At 38.9% G+C, this 21,182-nt stretch overlaps 1 protein-coding gene and 1 pseudogene across 4 annotated transcripts in view; one reads left to right on the top strand and one right to left on the bottom strand.

The window, feature by feature from the left end:
- Positions 1-21,182, top strand: part of LOC149078084 (uncharacterized) — a 37,548-nt gene that overhangs the window by 13,321 nt on the left and 3,045 nt on the right. For both annotated transcript variants that reach the window (XM_089241679.1, XM_089241678.1), the window contains one exon: positions 19,290-19,405. In XM_089241679.1, coding sequence (XP_089097805.1) covers positions 19,290-19,405 — 116 coding nt within the window. The remainder of the gene's footprint in view (positions 1-19,289; positions 19,406-21,182) is intronic.
- On the bottom strand, positions 4,308-12,954 carry LOC149078085 (retinol dehydrogenase 13 pseudogene; annotated as a pseudogene). 2 transcript variants are annotated; one of them, XR_016193900.1, is made up of 2 exons: positions 12,746-12,954; positions 4,308-5,446 (listed from the first exon to the last, which is right to left on the bottom strand). The product of XR_016193900.1 is annotated as a retinol dehydrogenase 13 pseudogene, transcript variant X2 (transcript). The 2 variants fall into 2 exon arrangements; XR_016193899.1 differs by lacking the exon at positions 12,746-12,954 and adding an exon at positions 9,861-10,302.

Below are 21,182 nucleotides of genomic sequence, written 5' to 3'. Positions count from 1 at the left end.
CTACCAGGGCACGACCAGGGAGCAGGGCCGTCTTAAGAGCATCATGGGCCCCCGGGCCAAGTGATTTTTCTGAGGCCCTACCAGGCAAATTCTTTAAAATTTCAACCAGATCTCATTTTTGTGAGGCCCCTTTTCTCTTGAGGCCCCTGGGCCGTGCCCGGGTGGGTCCATGCCTTAAGACGGCATTGTCCGGGAGACCTCAAGATAAAAAATTCTTCGCAAAAGAGAGAGATGTGGTTGAGATTTTCGAGAATTTGCCTGGTAAGTAGGGCCTCAGAAAAATCATTTGGCCCTTGGGCCCATGATGCTCTTAAGACGGTCCTGCATATAGGAGGAATCTATAATTCTGGGATGTCATAAATAATGGATCCACTCTGATAATTTGTGATTAACGACCACGTATACATTTATCGCTAATAACAATCATTTTCATAATGATACGGTGGCCATAAAAAAATTACAGTTGCGTCATCGAAGTGTATGGATAACTTCTCGCTTCATCTCATTAACGGTGATATTTTGTTTAGAAAGTATCGAAATTAGCTTCTGCGGATTATAGGCATGTATTTTTATTCAGTGTCTAACTAATTGTATTGTCTCTCTATCTTGATTGAAGTATAATTCTTTAAATCTTTATGCAATAATATTATACAAGATATACGGAAGACTGGATGTTGTGAAGATATTTATTATTTGAGATGTTAATTTTTTAAGGAAGGAAAAAACTCATCTCTCCCTCTAGAGGCAGAGATGAGTTTTTTCCTTCCTTAAAAAATTAACATCTCAAATAATAAATATCTTCACAACATCCAGTCTTCTGTATATCTTGTATTAACAAGTGGAGAGCGACATTCATGTCAAATAATATTATAATATAATAACATTATGCAATAATAATATCCGAAACAACGGTTTGATACAAGAAGTCATTAAAAACATATATCAGGACTTGTAGTCTTTTGAGGATTAATGGGTTTATTGCAGTGCTTCTCAACCTTTTTTGACCCAAGGAGCCCTTTCCGGTATGTAATTTCTATGGCGGAGCCCCGTAGGCCTATTTTTTATTTATTCATCAAAGTTTCTGACCTATTTTTATTATTCAAAAATATTAATAATTATTTTTTTAAATTAATTTTCCTCGAGTGGCCACGGAGCCCCTGGGAGTGACACGGGGCCCTAAGGGCTCTACGGAGCACTGGTTGAGAACCGCTGGTTTATTGGAATCCTCCAATATTGCCAAACTGATTGATTTGGCATGAACAGGCTGGTAGGGTTACTAGTTGGCGAGATGTCACTTTTCCCGCTCAAAGGCTTCTCTTCTTTACCCTTCAGAACGCCTGCGGTCATTTTCGCTCTCTCCGCCTCGTCAGTATGTGAGGGGACATAGAGATGAGCATCGAAGTATTTTCTCTTTTGAAATCGCTCTCTTTGTCGACTCCCCAGTATGTGTTCGGCCTAAGACAGCAAATAGGTCCTGATTTTCCCTTAGCACATTCATCGCTACGGACGAGATATCTCGTCTTCCTAAAGTATGCGCTGAGCCCTAGTGACGAAATCACTCGTTCTCTGCATTACGTTTTTCATATTATTGCACAATGTGTGTGTCCGGCGACTTATTTATTAACCTATCAGCGTATCTCAATCCATATTATTTTGTTTTCGCAAAATTTCTACAACAGTGCATTAACAGCGCAATTTTCAGGGCTTCGGCACAGGGCCGTCTTAAGAGCATCATGGGCCCCCGGGCCAAGTGATTTCACTGAGGCCCTACCTGTTAAATTATCGAAAATTCAACTACTTCTCATTTTTCTGAGGCCCCCAGGCCGTGCCCGGGTAGGCCCATGCGTTAAGACGGCACTGACCCTAGCTTGAACTCTAAAAATGGGTATTTCCACTGTTTGATTTAAATTGTTGGTGCGGCCATCTAGTCTCAAAATTAGAGATGACTAGAGCCCGGAAGTGCAGGCACTAAAAAGGCATACTTTTTTGGAAGAAAAAAAATATAATGTTACTAGACTCTCAGGAATAGGCCAATTCCAGGGTCGCCATTATCAGACGCGGAGTCGGTAGAGAAAATGATGTGTGGGGGGGCTCTCTCGATTTGCGAATAATTCTCGTTTATTTGTTGTATTATTTGGATAATTATTATCATTTCTATAGTTGAAACATGGCTATGTTGTTCTATTTTCGTAAAAAAAAAAACCAATTTTTTTTCATATTTACCACGTATGTGGGACTTTTAAGCGCGGGGCCTCGTGTGGCCGCATCTGTCACACACCCCTGAGGGCGACTCTTGTCAATTTAATCGAATAATAAATATGCATGTTTAATAAATATCAGCCATGATTGTTTTCAGAACATTGATGGTGCAAAAAATAAAATCAAAACAGCATGGGCCTCAGAACCTGTCTGCTCCTACCTCGCTTTGTGTGAGTTATGACATCAATTCAAGACCTCTTGGGACAATCATCGGTCAGCTATACACATACAACGCAGTCCAGTGCCTGAGCGAGGCATGTTATGTGCAGCCTGTGCGGAAACAAATTTCTAATTTTCCTCTACTTTTCTAACACAAGCTGCGTTCACCTGAAACAAAATCACTCTCGTCTAACACCATCCTGTCAAAGCAAAGTTAATTCATGCCAACAACAATCTCTCATATCACTTGGTTGCGTCTAAATGGGCCTGGAAATGGGGGTTAATTGATAATTAATACTGAGTGTTGGAAAATTTTAAAAAAGCAATTCTTTTGGAGTTCTCAATGCCCAAAATATCCAAGTTTTACAGATTATGGTCTCTGAGATTCACTAATTAACTTAAAACTATCTTAAAACAGGCATTTCTGGCACGAAAAATTTCAAAAAAAAAAAATCATTTTTACCAAAAAAGTTTGGAAATAAGGAAAAAGAGGGCATTTTTATGTGTGTGTGTGTGTGTGTGTGTGGCATTTTTCCTGAACTTCCGGGCTCTAGAGATGACTAATACAGAACGAGAGAAAAAGCAGAACTAGAAATAAAGTGTGAATTTCCACTGTTCTAATACACTGTTTTTGCTGCCATCTACTGTCAAAAAGGAAGATGACTGAAATCGTGATGATGAATTTCGGATCAAGAAGCAGCAATTTTTATTCAGTGTAGTTCCCTACGAGTAAAGCCCCCAAACTGAACTGAATGGCAAGCTCAGTTCTTTCTAGAGAACATAAGGGGCCATCAAAAACAAAGCACCTAGAATGAAACAGACGACAGCAGAACCTTCCATTCACAACAGCTCCCTACGATCCAAGCCCACAAACTGAACTGAATGTCAAGTTCAGTTCTTTCTTCGGAGTGTAAGGAGCCGTTAAAAACAAAGAACCTACAAATGAAGCAGACGACAGGTAAAATGGGATCAATCCAATCGTGTGATCCAACCATCGAGCTTATATTACTGGAGGGAGCATCCAGCCGCCGCGACAGCAGAAATATCAAATGCAAGGAAACCACGTGACTAGGTGAAAACAAAGTTTGGTGCCTGGCAATTTCCCAATAGAAATGTACAGTTCGGTCTCTAAATATTGCGTTTTAAAGATTAAAAAAAAGATGGAGAACTCTCATCTAAAGGTGAAAAAAGATTAAATTATTTATTTCATTAATACTGGAATCATTACTTTCCTCAATTCTGGAATTTTCCTTCATTAATTTTTGAATTTTTTTCATTAATTCTGGAATTATCTTTCATCAATGCTGAAATTATCTCTCATTATATAATTCCGGAATTATCTTTCATTAATGCTGAAATTATCGCTTTCATTCATTTTGGAACTGAAATTATCTCTTTCATTAAAACTAGAATTTTTCTTTTATTTATGCTGGAATCATCTTTCATTAATTCTGAATTAAGACAAAGCCAGTACGCAAAAGTTCCTCAAGTTTAGAACCCGTGAGTAATGGGAGAGGGTGGGGGATCCTGTGTGAATACTTTACTTGCCCATACGAAAATCGGGCCCCAGAGAGCAGCGTTATAAAATGAGATCACATAGGCTCTTCTCTGAAATCACATAGGAGTGGGGGGGGGGGGGAGAGCCTTCACGATTAGTTCCCGACTGTGCCCCGCTCCCCCTCTTCTTGGACTGGCCCCCTAGTTCGAGATCTTTGGCAGGCCCTCAAATCCATGGTCCTCTTTCTAGCCAATTTATAGTCAGAAAAATTACATTGATCCTTGGCCCTATGCAAGCGATCATTTTGTGTGTGTGTGTGGGGGGGGGGGGGGGTATTTTGGACTTGTAATTCTCAATTAGGTAACACCGTGAAATGGTAAAACTTGCATAATTCAGTTCGTGGAAGCGTAAATATTTATTTCAAGCCATTCGTGATGCGTTTTTTGATGCCGTTGGCCATGCTCTTCGCAGAACCATTGTTCAAAGACTTCGCGGTGACGCCGTTGGCGACTCCGTTCCCAGTGCCGTTCGTGGTCGTTATTCCCGTCATCTTTTCGGATATCGCCCAAAATCTCTCAGCAAGGACCCTGTCGTTCGCGGTCGGTGAAGTCCATGCCTTATGGCAGTCGGTGAAGTACTCGCCGGTGACGTCTTCGACCTCTTCGGACACTGCCAGGTACACGCTGGTCTGAGCTCCAAGATTCGGTTTCTTCAAATAGAAGTACATAATGGGTATCATGATGTACCGCATGAGCCATCCCGCGTTTCTAGCGATCGACGTCTGCACGGCCCCCGGATGCAAAGCGTTCACTGTCACCCCTGTGCCTTCGAGCCTCCTGCTCAACTCTTTGGTGAAGAGGATGTTGGCCAGTTTGGTGCTAGCGTAAACCCAGAATGGCCTTCTCTCATATTTCTCCATATTCAGGTTCTCCATGTCCAGCCTTCCGATGATATGCATCAAGGAGGACACCACAACGATTCTGGACGGCGCGCTTTTCTTCATCAAGTCCAGCAGCAGGTGATTCAAAAGGAACGGTCCGAAGTGGTTCGTCGCGAACTGAACTTCGAGGTTCTCCTTGGTGAGGTATTTCCCCTTGGGCCCCGAGCGACCTGCGTTGTGGACGAGCACATCCAGCCTAGACTCCGTGTCCAGTATCTCCTGGGCGAATTTCCTCACTGATTCCAAAGAAGCCAGGTTCAGCTGCCTCACCACCACGTTCTCGTTACCCGTGCTTTCGGTGATGTCTTTCGCAGCTGCGTGGGCTTTGTCCATGTTTCTACAAGCTAGAATGACGCGGGCTTTCCTCCTGGCGAGTTCCCTGGCCGTTTCCAGCCCGATTCCGGAATTGGCTCCGGTGACAATGACAGTCTTGCCCTGCATTGATCGCTTGCTGCGACATACTCCAGCCGATACCATACTGTAGATCTTCAGCAGCCCAGCAATCAACAGGACCCCCGAAGCGGCTGCGATGGCTCCAAGCAATACTTCCATTCTACGTTTTGTGGCGGCGTCTGTGGGATGAATGAAACCTGAATAATAAAAAAAAATCATCAGTCATTGTCGAAAATTACCAAGGAGGTCATGAATTTCAATTGCAGTACCCACTACCCACTTTCAATCACTCAACTGATTGCCTGTGCGTTGCAGGTGCGGTATTCCTAGGACTTCGATTTTCCCGAGAAAGGTTTCCGCGCTCCCGTCACTGTTTTGACCGGGATTTTCTCCCTAATAAGTTTAAAATGATGCAAATAACTGGCCCTCTATCTTCGAGTTTCGTTCACACTAACGTTTAAACCGAAGTTAACGTCTTTTGAAACTAAACTGCATGTGGAAACTATTTAAAAAAGTGGCATAAGAAGTTTTGTGAATTCGATTGTTAAGTGGTTAATCTGTGTAGATAGGTACAGAATAACTATGGACCAGAGTGTCAGCTCTATAATTATTTATATTGAATTGTTGCCATGGGTATTTTCATCAGAGAAAATTTATTCACGTTTTGCACTCCATTTATGGCAAGGGCATTCAACCTTCAGGATAATGTGGGCCTCTTGATTGGTTTGAAAACTTGTCGTGGGGCACTTGAATGACCTGGAACGGCATTGCAGGTTACTTAATTGATTCTCTAAATGCGCCGCGAGTCACTTAATTGATCTGGAACTGCACCGAGTGCTGTTAGAATGCTCTGAAACTGTACCGCAGGTCACAAGTGATCTGTAGATGTGCCACGGGTTTGATCTATAAACGTGTCGCCAGTTGCTTGAGTGATCTGGAACCATGCCGCGGGTAATTGTGAGGGATGTAGAACTGCACCACGTACTGCTTAAATGTTCACTAACGGTGTCGCGGATGACTCAAGTAAAATATGCTGCGGATCCCCTAATTGATCCGGGAATGCGCCGCGGGCCACTTAAGTGATGTGAAACTGAACCGTGGGTCATTTAAGTGCTCGATAATTATGCCGCGGGTCACTCAAATGATAAGTTAATACGCCACGGGTTCTTTAGGCGATATAGAAATGTTCATTTTTCCAAAATTAGGTTTCAGGTCGCGGGCCACGGGTTGCGCATGTAATTTGGCACCGCATAATTCTATTGATCTTTGTTGTAGAGATATTTAATTTTGAAATAAGGGCTTATTCGCTGATCACCCTGTATGTGGACTATAAATAGGGTGCATAGCTAACAGCACGCACCGCAAATTACTACTACTACTTCTTCACCAGACACACATGCACCTCGTACATATTCCTCTGCGGAACTTCTAACGAATTGGTACATGTTGGAATGTATGTGTACGTATAATGAACTTTCCGTGACGTTTGTTTCTGTGTAATGCTTGTTACGTGCAGTGCTGCCATCTGCAATAAGTTTTTTTAAACTATGAGTTTTTTTCTCAACTCATAGTGAGTGAAGTGTAGTGAATGATTGCAACGTTGTAGGCCTGTTGCTCTCTGCGGCGAGATTTTTTAACTGGGATATCGGCCCGCATTCGTGCCTCGAAGTTGGGAACCGCAACCAACTTCAGCCGACCACCACTGCGGCGACGGCGAGGTTTGAACCCGGATCCTCGGATTCCGTCGCTGTGACCACTCGACCACCACAGCGTCTACCACAAATTACTGGCGAACCGTTGATTCTAGAGGTTTACTTTCAATTATAGAAAAGTATCCAAATAACATGTAGACCTCACATACGTCATTCATGTTGCAAGGTGTTGTATAGCTATTACAATGAAATAAAAGAAATTTTTATGCGGACAACCTGTGGTTAAAAATAGAAGAAAGTTGCTGCCCTGTCTCTCCCGTAGAAAAAAAAACCATGTTTCTAAGTGCAATATTCGCTGAGATATTTGAATTCAAAAAACGGAGAAAAGTTGGGGGGAGGAAACAGGATAATTTGGGGAGTAAAATACTTTTTATAATACATATAAAAAGTTATAATTCCTCACGTAAAATTGTTTGCTGGTTTTGACCAGGTGACTAGCTTGTACTCTATATACATTTATTTATTTTCATCACGCACACCGGTGTAAATTTTATGCGTCATAACATCATTTACTACATTCTTATGCAGACGTTTGTGACACACACATAAAAGAATTTATTGAGCTGGGACACCTGCTGCCACCTATCAAAGAAAAACAAACTAATTGTTATATTCCTTCAAGTAAATTTGGTTTTAAACCGGTGCGCCGCATGAAAATAAATAGTACATGGTATAATACCATAGATTTTATTTTCACGTTACATATTGGTGTAAATTTCATGCGCCATAGTACTGGTTACTATTTTTTTTTTTTGTGGTAAACATAAAAGCATAGCAACCATGGCGCATAAAATACTACACCAATATGCAGCGTGAAAAAAAGTAAAAAAATTATGTATCATTATTATTATTATATTGAAAAATTATATTAATGTTATTATATTAAAAACTCCAATTTTTCCCTTGGGGACCCGCGATATTTAGACAGCCCTGCATGAAAGCAGTACAAGAAGGAAAGTCATGAAACTCTGTCCCAAGAGTTCGGAGACCTACCTAATGTTTTGTCATGCCCTTCCCCCCCCCCCCCCACATCCTTCAACAGGGCCACTAGGATGGGATTTCTGGCATGCCCCAAGATATTTTACATGGTGACCTTCTGTAGTGAATTTGTAGTGCAAAAAATCAAAAAATAATGAGAATTATCCCGGGTCTACGGGAGCCTCAACTCTTTTTTTGGGGGGGGGGGCATGGTTTTTTTTATAAATTTACAGAAAAGAACAGTTCAATAAGTAGAAAAAGGAGGGGGGGGGCACGGATAAGACGGAGTGGCACAAGAAGAAAAACGGTCCAAAGGGACCATGGACGGGAAAAAATCTTAACCCTTCATATGCTGACGGTACTTTGAAGTATAAGCTTAGATAATTTGTTTTGAACTAATAAGTTTCAAAAACATTGTTTCTCTTTTGTTAACTTAATGCCTGGCACAAACGCCTCTAAATTCATTAATTAAAAATAAATTATTTCACTATTGAAGTTAAGGGGGTCTCCTACTTTTTAACATGCGGAAAAATTTTCTTATGTAGAAATATTAGTAAAAATTTCATTCATTTATTTCCAATTTTTACCACACATATTTGATTGTATATGCTATCCTATGCCAGTACAAAATGTTACAAATCTCCAATACTTAATTTTTTTTATAAATTTTCCAAAAAAGAAAAAAAGCATTAAAAACAGCTTACGCGCGTGATAAAAATGCATAAAATCAATGTAGCCTAATTGAATAAAAAAATGTGATTCAAAATAAAGAAAAATTTTCAGCTCTTGAATATGATGAAAAAAAGATTGAGAATATTAACCGACTCAACCTTATTCAAAATTAAATTTTAAATTTCAATTTTTTTCAAGACTTTATAACTCAAGTATTCAATGGATGGATCTCAAACATTTTATGAACTGAACGGTTCCCTTTATTTTAAATCAATTTCTATTCAATTTCCATGATGTCAATGTTATTTTATAACGCGCGAAAGCTGTTTTTAATGCGGTTTTTTCGAAAATTTGTGTCAGAGATATGTAAAATTTTGTATTAGCATAGAATAGCATACACAAACAAATATAAGTGGTAAAAATTTGAAATAAAACTGAAATTTGTTAACCTACACACACACAAAAATACTTATACACACATAAATACACAAAGCAATTACAACACGACACATATACGAACTTACATGGTGTACTTTTGCTGTGCTTAAGGGATCAATGCGATCCATCTAAGGCAAGATGGAATATCTATGTTGGTGGCAAACACACATATATAGAGCAGAGTGAATAGTGTAACCTTAAACATGGTTTTCCCCAATCAATATAATCACCAAGCCAATCCCAATTTTATTATAATTTTAAAATGGCTTCCGAATCCAATTATTTTTCATTTTAAGTACGTAAATTTTATGTTATTGGGTATTTATACAGTTGATAATGAATTTCCTAAAACAGTTTAAATTTTTATGACTTTTTAAAAATCACGGTTTAAATTATTGTAGTTTGTGGGGGCGAGATAAAGAAACTGCTTTTGGAAAATGGTTTTCTTGAAATTTATGAATGTGATAGGAAATTTTTCGTCCGCTTTCCGGGTTTGATCCAGTTTTGATTTCAAAACATGAGGGATTTCTCTGTATAAACATTAATATTTTAACCATATGTAATTTGCCGGAATTAAAGCGAAAACCATTATGATAACGAGCTCTATTTGAATGTGGAACAGCGTACGTAATATTTTATTTAGAGAAATATAAATCGGATTTAAATTTGATTCATAGTCTCCTCCCCAGACACATCACAATGGATAAATAATATTTTTAATAATGTTGCTGCATGAGAAAGTTTTTCACCATGTTAAAAGGTCGGAGACGTCTTTAAAAGCATACGATTTCCAAAATATTCCGATATTTACCTCAGGCTCCCGAAGACTTAGAAATCAGCACTGAACACCCAAGTTCTCAAAAACACACAAAAGCTCTTTTCTTCGCTCTGAAGCTACTTCCAAGACAATGAAAATCCACGCTTGCTGTTCCACCACTGAAGAGAAGAATATTTTCTAGAGTCTTCTTACACGGTTCTATATTTTACGGGACATCTTAGATAACCCCTTTATGTCATTGCAACACCAGCAGGTCACTGTAAAATCTGACCAACATTTCTTTGTCGTAGTTTTTTTTTCCCCTCCAAATGGCGACCATCCGTGGCTAGATTTAGATCTTTCTCTGTGTCCGCGTCTTTCAACGGGATCCATCAAAACAAAAAAAAATGAGACAATGGTCGTCTTCCTACCTCTCGAAGGAGTTGTTGCGCAATTTTAAAGCCCTCCTTAAGAGCTAAAAGAGCTGTTTGTGCTTGCTCAAGAGAAAGTGAATCCATTAAATAGCCTTTTTTCTATAAATAAAAAGAAATACTTGTATTTTTGGTTTTGGCACTGGGAATATATTATTATTATTACCATTACTTCACTCGATCCTTCCTCGTTCTGTTCATCGAGTTGGAATTTTGTTGTCTTTCGGATAAATTTCCGTGAAAGTATTACGAAATATTTACGTAGTTTATACCTGAGACGTTTGATAGAGTTAGGGAATTACTGGTTGAGAGAGACCTTGTCAAAATTAAAATTTGTATGAGGCAACCTTTGTCTTGAACCGTAATTTTGAAGGATGTGGCACGTAGATTTTTCCCATAACTGACGTACGTGATTTAAAATTTCAAGAAATTTTATGCTCAGAGTGATAAGAATATTTTGAATTACCTTTTCCTTGTGTAACTACGAATGTCTTTCGCAATGTTCATGATAACTGTGATTTTTGTGTATTTAATATCCGTTGTAAACCTTTTGTTTACATGCCCATGATAACTAGGGCCGGTTTAAGAGCATTAAAAACTCTCCCCCCCCCCTTCCCCCACGGGGAAAGTGAATTTTCTCAAGCCTCTAAAACTTATATATCGCTAAAAATGTTTTGTCAATATCAATTTACATGTTTACGCTGGAAAATTTTATTTCGTAAGGTTCCCCTCTGCATTTGAGGCCCCTCGTCCGTAAAAAAATTCGTCCGTATAAGAGGGGTGACCGCATCTGAGGGGTCTCCGTTAAGAGTAAAAATACTGTAATTTTTTTCAATCGAAAGGGCGAAAATGTTGTCATCGATTGAAAAATCTAAAATTAGTCAAACTGCTAATTATAATTACATTCACAATGATGAATGTACTTATTGCTAAAACAATGACTTGATTGTAAATGGATTCATTCGAATCCAGTAGGAAGCTCCTACGAATCAAGTTTGCAACGTGACCCATAGTTAAGAATCCTAGAATTCTTGTATAAGTGGATTCTTTCTTTCTTTCTTTCGATCCAAGCACAACTCAGGTCTATCGCCATCTATGGGCAATTTACTACCTAGGGAGTTGTGCCGGAAGTGTGTGTACCTAACAGTCTGAGGGTGTATCTAGTGTTGTGTCTGACTTGTCAGTGCTGCCATCTATACTTTAGAAGTGAAGTGAGTGAAGTGTAATGATTGAATATTTGTACTGTTTGTAGACATGTTGCTTTCTGTGGCGAGACTCACGACCCACCTCGAAATCCCGAGCGAATCAAGATTGGGTCGTGACTCTTCTCGGATGACCCTGTGAATCTAGTTTGGGTCGTGGCCCATAGCTGAAGAAGTGGTGGTCAGCTGAAGTTTGTTTTTTGTGGTTCCCAACTTCGAGGCACAAATGTGAGCTCGATATCCCCATTAAAAAGTTTCGCCACTGAGAGCAACAGGCCTACAACTGTATACTATTTAATCATTACACTTCATGTATAGTTAGAAACATTGATGGCATATGGCAGCACTACACATAACAAACATTACACAGAAACAAACTGCACGGAAAGTTCACTACCCACACACACACACAAATTCCAACATGTACCAATTCGCTAGAAGTTCCGCAGAGGAATATGGACGAAATGCATGTCTGGTTTAGTAGTAGCTGAAGAATCCCTGACTATAACTGAATTGGTACGACGAATCCCGAAAGCCCCTTCAGTGGTGACGCATTGCTCAAGAATCCTCGGCTGCACACAAATGGATTCGTACGACCCTTCTCGGAAGCCCCTGCGAATCAAGCTTAGGTCGTCACCCATAGCTAAAGAGCCTCTGGCGGTTAGAGAATTTCAACGGCCCATTTTTCAGAAGCCCATGCAAATAAAGTTTGGGTCTTGACCCATAGTTCAATAGCCCTTGATATCATCAGGATATACTATTTCGCTGGAAGGGAGGTTTTTCCAGTTTTCCAGAACAGCCCATTTGCATTATATGGTTTCATTTGGAGCCCTTTTGCAGTATGCGAGCCCATGGCCGTGTCGTTCTGTTACATATCTGGACTGTGGAAATGGATCAAAATACGTTGACTACACACAATTGCATCATGGCTGTCAAAGAAAGCATTTTCGTGGAATTTTTGCGCATGTGTGGTGGAAAAAAACACATGCCCCGGGCATGTCGGGCAACAGATTTGTCCAGCCCTGAAATGTAAGGAATTAGCGGAAGTTGCATTCGTTCTTGAATGGGGGAGGGCTTCTTGAGCTTATTTAAGGTGACCCTGGTTCCGAAGATAACTGCTATTTTTTGGAAATGTCCATGATAACCGTAAAAAAAAAATTTTCAACACTTTTTTCAAGCTTTTTAAGAACATTATTCGGTTCAACCAATAGACGAAAAATATTTTGAAAACGAATGTTTTCCCTGTTTGGTTTACTGCTTCGGCAAAAGTATCGGATAAATAATCAATGATATTAATAATTTATACCTTCCAAGTTATCAGTCTGCAGACTGAGAGCTCCAGCTGGACGTAGGAATTAGTGAAAGATGGATCCGAGTCTTGGTCTATGGAGCATTTTTCGATTCCCGTGGAATTCGATGCATACTGACAGCCGTTTTGGATCTTGGACAGTTTTCTACGACTCGGACTTACCACCGTAGAAAATGCAATGCAATAATCGACTTTCACCAAATAAGCAAGTTTTTTGAAGAGACAAACGGTTTTCCTCGTTGGGCAACATGAATTTCCAAGTCAACAACATTGCGCAAATAATCAGAAACGCGTCATATCCTGAATAATTCATGTCTAACTACTTCAAGCGGAAAGACGTGGCTTTAATAATAATCGGTGACTGGTCCTTGGAAAAAACATTATACAATAATATACCCCCGATTTGCGCGATTTCGGAGTTACGCTATTTCCTGAAAAAAATTCACGTTTTCTGAAGTTTAAGCATAATCACGGGATTATTGCTGATATAGTAGAGAAAAGTGATAATCAAGTAAACAATTTTTTTTTCGAATGCTGAAATATGCAATAAAAATAATGATATAATGTCACTTAAATATGCCAAAATATGCGATGAAATAAAATATATATGTGAGAAATGGAAACAAATCCATCTGATAATGCCGAAGTATGACATCAAAAATGTACGCAAAAACTGTCAAAATGCGCATTTAAAAATACCAAAATATATGCATGTAATAATAAATATGTCGTAAAAGTTCTTCTATATGCCCTAAAGCAGTGGTTCTCAACCTTCGGAAGTCTGTGGCCCGGTAAATCTCTTTTGTGTAAGTGAAAGGCTCGGTCATACACACAACTAACGAGATATTAATGAGAAAAATTAAACTCACGGCCCGGTGTGACTAGTGTTAGGGCCGCGGCCCAGCGGTTGAGAAATACTGCCCGGAAGAACGTATGCATTGTACGTCTATTGAAAAATATACGTTACAGGAAAAAATGTGCGTTTAAAAACGAATTTTCCCTGAAAATGATAAACATGCATAAAAGAAAAAATATGCATAAAAATAGAAATGTGCATAAAATTAAAAAAAAAAAAACGTATATTAAAAGCACCAGAAGAGTATTGCCTAATTTAAGACAAAAGATAAGCATGCAATAAAGCTAAAAATATGTGCAAAAAAATTAACACATGTACCGTAGTTTCACACAACTATGGTCTAAAACAGTGATTTCCAACATGGGCGTTAACGCCCCCTTGGGGGCGATGGAAAGTTCCAGGGGGCGGTGGAAGCTACGGGTATAACATAAGATCCTATGGATTAGATTTTGTTGGAGGGGAGAGGGCGATGGGAGAAAAAAATTTCTGAAGAAAGGGGCGATGTGGGACAAAAAAGGTTGGGAAACTATTGTCTAAAATAACACCATTTTCTAGATTAATCATCATAACTTCTGTATTCAAGATATTCAAAAAAATTGCTTTGCTGATATTGCCTGTAGAAAGATCAAGCATTAATATTAAAAATTTTTTTATTCCTTATGCAGCTCAAATATGGATTTTTTTAAAATTAAATTTTGGAGCATAGTTGTGTGCTATGAAGTCTTAACTATAGTCCATCATATACTTCGTGTTATAAATTTGCTTACGAACCATAGTTGAGGAAATCTACTTCAACACTGTATCATTTATCCATCTTTATCTTCTTTGCTAGAAGAACATGAAAAGGGGGGTTTTCTAAATTCGACCCCTAAGGGGGGGGGGTCAAAAGGGGGGGGGGGTTTCATAGAGAAATCACGTCGAGCCAAAACCACTGAAGCTCATCATGAAATTTGGTTTGAAGTTCCGTTTCATGACTATGACAGGATTTTTCGAAATTCGACCGCTAAGGGGGTCATACGGGGCACATTCAAGTATTACGTAAGCAGATTTTCAGCCATTTTTGAACCCCCCCCCCCCCGTCAGCAAAATGTCATCAGCAGCTTAGAATATTTCATATCTTCAAAAAGGGGTGGTTGATGACATAAGCAACCTTCAAACCCCTCTCCCCCCACCCCTTGTCATCAAAAGTCAGCAAATCCGGAACCCCCCCCCCCCCCTCGATGCCGACGTAATACTTGAATGGCCCCTAAGGGAGTTCAAGGTCTCGTATTAATTTGATCAGTATTTTTGTATTGTAATGTAGAGATTCACTGAAAAGGGATATTCCAAAATTCAGCACCTTTAGGTGGGGTATAACGGTTATACGGAGCAATCATCACTGAAGCCATAAATAGGAAATTTAGTCAATACTGTATTTTATAATATAAATACCCACACTAAGACGGGATTTCTGAAAATTCATCCCCCAAAGGGGTTCAAATGTTACACGGGGGAATCATCGACGAGTAATTTTCAGATTACCAAATCCACGCGAGTGAAGCTGCGGGCATGGCCCCACATACTAGAGCAGGGCCCCTAGGCTGGGATCTTTTGCGGGGGCCCCCTCCCGACCACACTTTCACGGGACCCTTTATGATGAATTTATAGCGTGAAAAAGCAAAGAAATGGTGAAAATCGTCCCGGGCCCCAGGGCTGGAGCCTTGCCAGCCCACCCCTTGTGGGGGCCATGGCTGCGGGTAATAGCTTGTGGTACATAAAAATGGTGGGATCATAGTTGAGAGCAAACTACAATTTTCTATTATTTGTTCTATAATTATTTTTACACGCACGCAACAATAAAAATGTTTATTAAACACATGTAAACGCTAAATTACCTGTAATACAGAACCTTCAATAGTGCAGAAAAAGCTTGTTGTAGTAACTTGTAGACGAGAAAGTTTGCAACTGGACAAGATAACGTGAAAAACATAGCCCTCAACTAACAGCTGATTCGTGGGAAAGTATCGGACAGCGCGTCCGAACCACGCCTCCATTATCTCCATATTACATTATCTATGCTCTGCTTTAGTAATTAAATGGATAACTAGATGTTGTTAGCATTTCGATTATCGATGTTTCAGTGAGCACGGGTGTTTGGACCATATTCATGTGAAATTACGGTATTTAGAAATACAAAAATGTGCAATTTTTTTTTAAAGTGCTTAAAAATATGACCTAAAATGAACAATACTCAGTGACAAAATATTTAATATAAATTAAATATTTATATTAATTATAAATCAATTGCTCTGTTAAAAAATCGACATATTTTTCATCAATAGATCGACAAAACTATAGTATACTACTATAGCTTTTTGAAGCAGCTATAGTTGAATGAATACGTAATGAATGTGATCAGATTCAGTTTGTGCCCCCCCCCCCTTAAAATCTGGCGGCCCGGTGCGATCGCAACCTTCGCACCTGCCCAAGTCCGGCCTTGTGTGCAACTTTCAATTAATTTCGTTTTATCCACGAGTTGTTGAAAGTTGAAAGTTGTTTTTTCTTGCCCCCAAACTAAAGCAGCTTATTCCTTTCGATGGGCCAAAAGATGTTAAAACATTCAAAGCGTTTAACACAGGGGTCTTCAACCTTTCAGACACTGCGGGCGAAATTAAAACTTCCCACGAAGCCCGCGGGCCACGAACTCGTGTAATTTAGTGACATCTTAATAAAGGGGGGGGGGGACCAACGGGGCCCCGAGTTAAACAGGAACAAAAATAGACTTTTATTTATTCGGAAATTATTTCTTTTACTAATTATCAATTATGATTGTAAAGAAATATTGTTCACTAATTCTGAAAAAAATATTTTTGATAAATTGCTGATTAAATTAATTAATTCTGCTATTAATTTTAATCAGAAATCACTTTAATTAGTTATTTCGATAATTCTGGAATTATTTTCCTCCTCACAATATCTCTTGAAATGTTCCTTTCAATAAATATGCAGTTATTCTGTTATTGAATGTGAAAAATAATTTCCACCGGAAACTACGAAATTATTTCTCTCATTGATTTATAAGTTTTTTTTTTCACTAAGGCCGGGATTACACTGTAAAGGTTTTATAAAAGATCTTTTATAAAACTTGGAAAAAAAAACGCCAATAAGTTTATTGGTCACATTCGCTCGAATGTAACCAAAGGTTGCAAGTTTTATAAAACAAATTATAAGGAATTTTTATAGTGCAATACCGGCCTAATTCTTAAATTATTTGTTTTGAAAAATTTTGAAATTATTTCTTTTTTAGTAAGGCCGGGATTAGACTAAAAGTTTAAAAAAGTCCTTTTATAAAACTTGAAAAATTCAACCAATAAGCGGTTACATTCGAGCAAATGTAACCGCTTATTGGGTGCATTTTTCAAGTTTTATAAAAGATGTGTTTTCAAAAAGATTAAACTTTTACAGTGTAATCCAGACTTTATATTCTGAATTTTAATCATTTCTGGAATTATTTTTTCATCAACTCTGGAATTATTTCTTTTATTTATTCTGTAATTATTTCTTTCATTTATTCTAGAATTATTTTTCCTTTATTCTGGGATCATTTCTTTCATTTATTCTGGAATTATTTCTTTCATTTATTCTAGAATTATTTTCCTTTATTCTGAGATTATTTCTTTCATTTATTCTAGAATTATTTTTCCTTTATTCTGGGATCATTTCCTTCATTCATTCTAGAATTATTTTTTTCATTCATTCTAGAATTATTTTTTTTTCATTCATTCTAGAATTATTTCTTTCATTTATTCTGGGATCATTTCCTTCATTTATTCTGGGATTATTTCTTTCATTTATTCTAGAGAATAATTTCTTTATATTTTTTTCGTATGGCCCGTGGGCCACACGTTGAAGACACCTGCTGCACACAGGAAAGAATTATACAGATAAACAACAAGAGCAACGAGGAAACTACTTACTTGAAAGAAATTTCAAGAAATCGATATCGGGCTTCCCGGATTGTTGCTCGAGCCTGGCCGCGAGTGACAGCCTGGTCCACAATTCAGACATTTGGAAGCGAAAGTTGAAGATGGTGCGACGCAGAGATTCGTGTGTGTGTGTGTCTTCTCTCTGGCCAATTCTAAAATATTCCATTTTTAGAAAGCTTTTTTTTTTGTATCGGCAGTGTCCAATTAAGATAATTGACATGTAGGTCAGGAATCAGTCGGTGGTGGGCTGTGACGTCACATGCGGACGATTCTGTTTATTTATTATAAAATGAAGAAATAAACTAGTTTTTTTTAACTTCTCTCTCTCTTTATAACTTTCTACGCGACTTGCCGAATTCAGGGCGTGCAAATTATTTTCTCCGTCTTTATTTAGAAACTTTCCATTTCAGTAAAACTACGGAAATGAGTTTCGATTGAATAGGTCCACGTATAATTATACACAACACGTGTCTTGAAAATAAGAAATGCGGTAAAAGTACGTTATAACGAGCATTGCTTATAGCGAGGACCTCGCTGTTACGAGTGACTCGGAAGTGATTGTAAAAAAGCTAATGTTAAAAATACAAAATTATTCGCTTACAGCGAGTTATTTATGAATGAAAATCGGAATCCGCATTTCCACCCAGATTACATGCAGCACTTTTTTTTTCCTCAATTATGTTAATGTTACTTGAATAGAGGAAAGTTGCGAAAACAAATATTCTATGCGCTTTGTTTGAAATAAAATTTTTTTGGTCACCCCCAGCCTTTGGGCAGACCCCCAAGCCCCCCCCCCTCGCTACGCCATTGATTGCATTGTTTTTTCAGAAATTATTGGGGGGGGGGGCTCAGCCAACACCTATTATAGCAGAAAGCCTCCGCGCGGAGCTTTCACGTCACTGAAGTCGTCCATTTCACCTGTAGCCATTGGATATAGTAAGATGACGTATGCGAAATCTTTACTTTTTTTGCAGTATATACAATGGCTATAGGTGGAATGGGCGACTTCAGTGACGTCACGAGCTTCGCGCGGTGGCTTTCTGCTACAGAAGGTGTTAAGCTCCATAGACTAAAGATATTATTCTAACTCTGTGGTTGGCTCAGTTTCCCTTACAAAATTTATTGGGGGTTGTCAAATGGCCCCCAGCCCCTAGGTTCCGGTGTCTATGCGCACAACAATAGAGCCTACTGTCAGCCCTACAACGTCGTCATAAAAACCACCCAGATTACATGCAGCACTTTTTTTTTCCTCAATTATGTTAATGTTACTTAAATAGAGGAAAGTTGCGAAAACAAATATTCTATGCGCTTTGTTTGAAATTAAATTTTTTTGGTCACTCTTTTTACAAAATTTCTTCGTCGGCCCCCCCCCCCCCCCCCGAAATATCACAGCCCTGCTCAAAGCGCAATAGCAATACCTTTTACATTCTTTCTTTTTGCTTTCAAATGAAGTACTCGAAGGATTTCATCATAAAAAATATGCGACGACTTCGGAAATTTTTTTTTCAATGTAAACCAATCCGATAGCTTTTCTCTCTCAATTCACATCTCTGATTAGCCATACAGACGTAATCTTCGAAATTTGCATGTAATCGGAAATTTTTCTAAAATTGTGAGGCCCCGGTTCAGAACCACTGCTCTAACCAATTAATCATGTCAGACATGATCCAATATTTAGAACAAAATATTTACCAGTTTTATTTATTTATTTTTTTTACAGTGGTCCTGTCAAGGCAGATGCTAAGGCACAAAGTAGTGGGAAGTTTCTTGGCACAGACGTACGTTGCCACAGTCATCACTTTTGCTGGACTGTATTTCATCATATACAGAATTGAAGTGAGTTGACAAAACACCAGGAAAACATATCTACGTAAAATAATCCACTATATAGCAGTGTTTCTCAACCTTTCTAAAAAAAGGACTAGTAAAAAAATGTCCGAAACAATTTGACGGAACACTTGTGTCCCGTAATACGGGACATTCCTGTAATTTTCATTGTTCCGATTTTTTTTAATATACATTTGTCCCGTTTTATCAACGATACTTATTAAATTTGTAATATTCACTAAAGTCGTGGGAATGCACACATACCAGGGCCATCTTAAGACCATCACGGGGCTCTCAGGGAAAAATGATTTCACTGAGACCTTACTTGTTAAATTATCGAAAAATTCAACTACTTCTCATTTTTCTGAGGCCCACAGGGCCGTGCCCGGGTGGGCCCATGCGTTAAGACGGCACTGGCCCTAGCTTGAACTCGTAAAATGGGTATTTACGCTGTTTGATATAAATTGTTGGTGATGCCATCTAGTCTCAAAATTAGAGACGACTAGAGCGTGGAAGTTCAGGCACTAAAAATGGTCCGAATAGGCAGGCAAAAAAGCACTAAAAATGCCTAAAATAGGCACTAAAAAAGGCATACTTTTTGGAAGAAAGAAAAAGTAACTAAACTCAAAGGTATTAAGGGTCCAAAAACTAGCTGAAAAATCGGTTGCACTTAATCCGTGGTATTGTTTTAATTATAGTTTATAATAACTGCATTATTATCCAAGTTATACATTGATTTCAAGTCCAAAATAAAATGTTATTAGACTCTCAGGAATAGGCCAATTCCAGGACCGCCACCACCAGAGTCGGTAGAGAAAATGATCTGTGGGGCTCTCTCTATTTGCGAATAATTCTGGTTTATTTGTAGTATTATTTTGAATAATCATTATCATTGCTACAGTTGAAAGATGGCTGTGTTGTTCTGTTTTTGTAAAAAAAATATTTTTTCATATTACCACTTATGCGGGACGTAAAATTTACCACGTAAAAATAATTTCTGGGACTCCCCCCCCCCCCGCATTAAATATATTTTATACGCATAATTTATGTCTACGATAACTTTCTTGAAGGACTACTAGGGGCTCTTGGTGGGCTACTCACTCGCTTCCACACATTTCTGGTCAATCTTTTGGTCGTTCACTGACCTGGTCCCACCTCTAAAAATTCCCTATATTGTATAAGGTAGCGGGTTATTTTGTCATTCAGCACAGATAGCGAAATTCTGTGAGCAGAGAAACAACAGGTGTAAAATTTAGAATATGTGACGCCCCCTCCCCCCTCTTCCCATCTGGGGGAAAAAGTCAGAAGGCACATTTCATGTAAGAATAAAATTTTTCCTTTCTCTGCGAGAGCGTCTCGATGCTCACCCAGGGCACCCCCCTCCCATCCAGGAGCGAGGTCACCCTAGACTGAGTACTTTGGTGGACGAATTTACAGTGTAAAAAAACAATGATAATATTTTTCCCGGGCCCGTGCTACCATTGTGTGTGTGGGGGGGGGGGAAGGGGTGTGTCATGGAGCTCCACCGACAACTCAGTTGAACCCCCTATGAACATTGGCAGAGATAGACTAGAAACTAACTCTATGGGGGCGGGGGCACAATGATGATGATGTCAATTCATCGCATTCCTATGTACATTACACACATGAGATCAATCGGCTACGTATGCAGAATTTTCTCGAGGGAGCGCTTTTAATTTTTTTTTTACTTCTAAAGAGGGCGGGGGATTAGAACCAGGGCTGATCATAGGTTGAGAAACGCTGGACTATATATCCTCGTTAATCC

The sequence above is a fragment of the Pholcus phalangioides genome, unplaced genomic scaffold (assembly GCF_987345545.1).
Source record: "Pholcus phalangioides strain wild (caught in Gottingen) unplaced genomic scaffold, Ppha-v1.0 ptg000014l_1, whole genome shotgun sequence".
NCBI lineage: Eukaryota > Metazoa > Arthropoda > Arachnida > Araneae > Pholcidae > Pholcus > Pholcus phalangioides.
The sequence above is the reverse complement of the archived record's forward strand: the minus strand, read 5'-3'. Positions and strand labels throughout refer to the sequence as shown.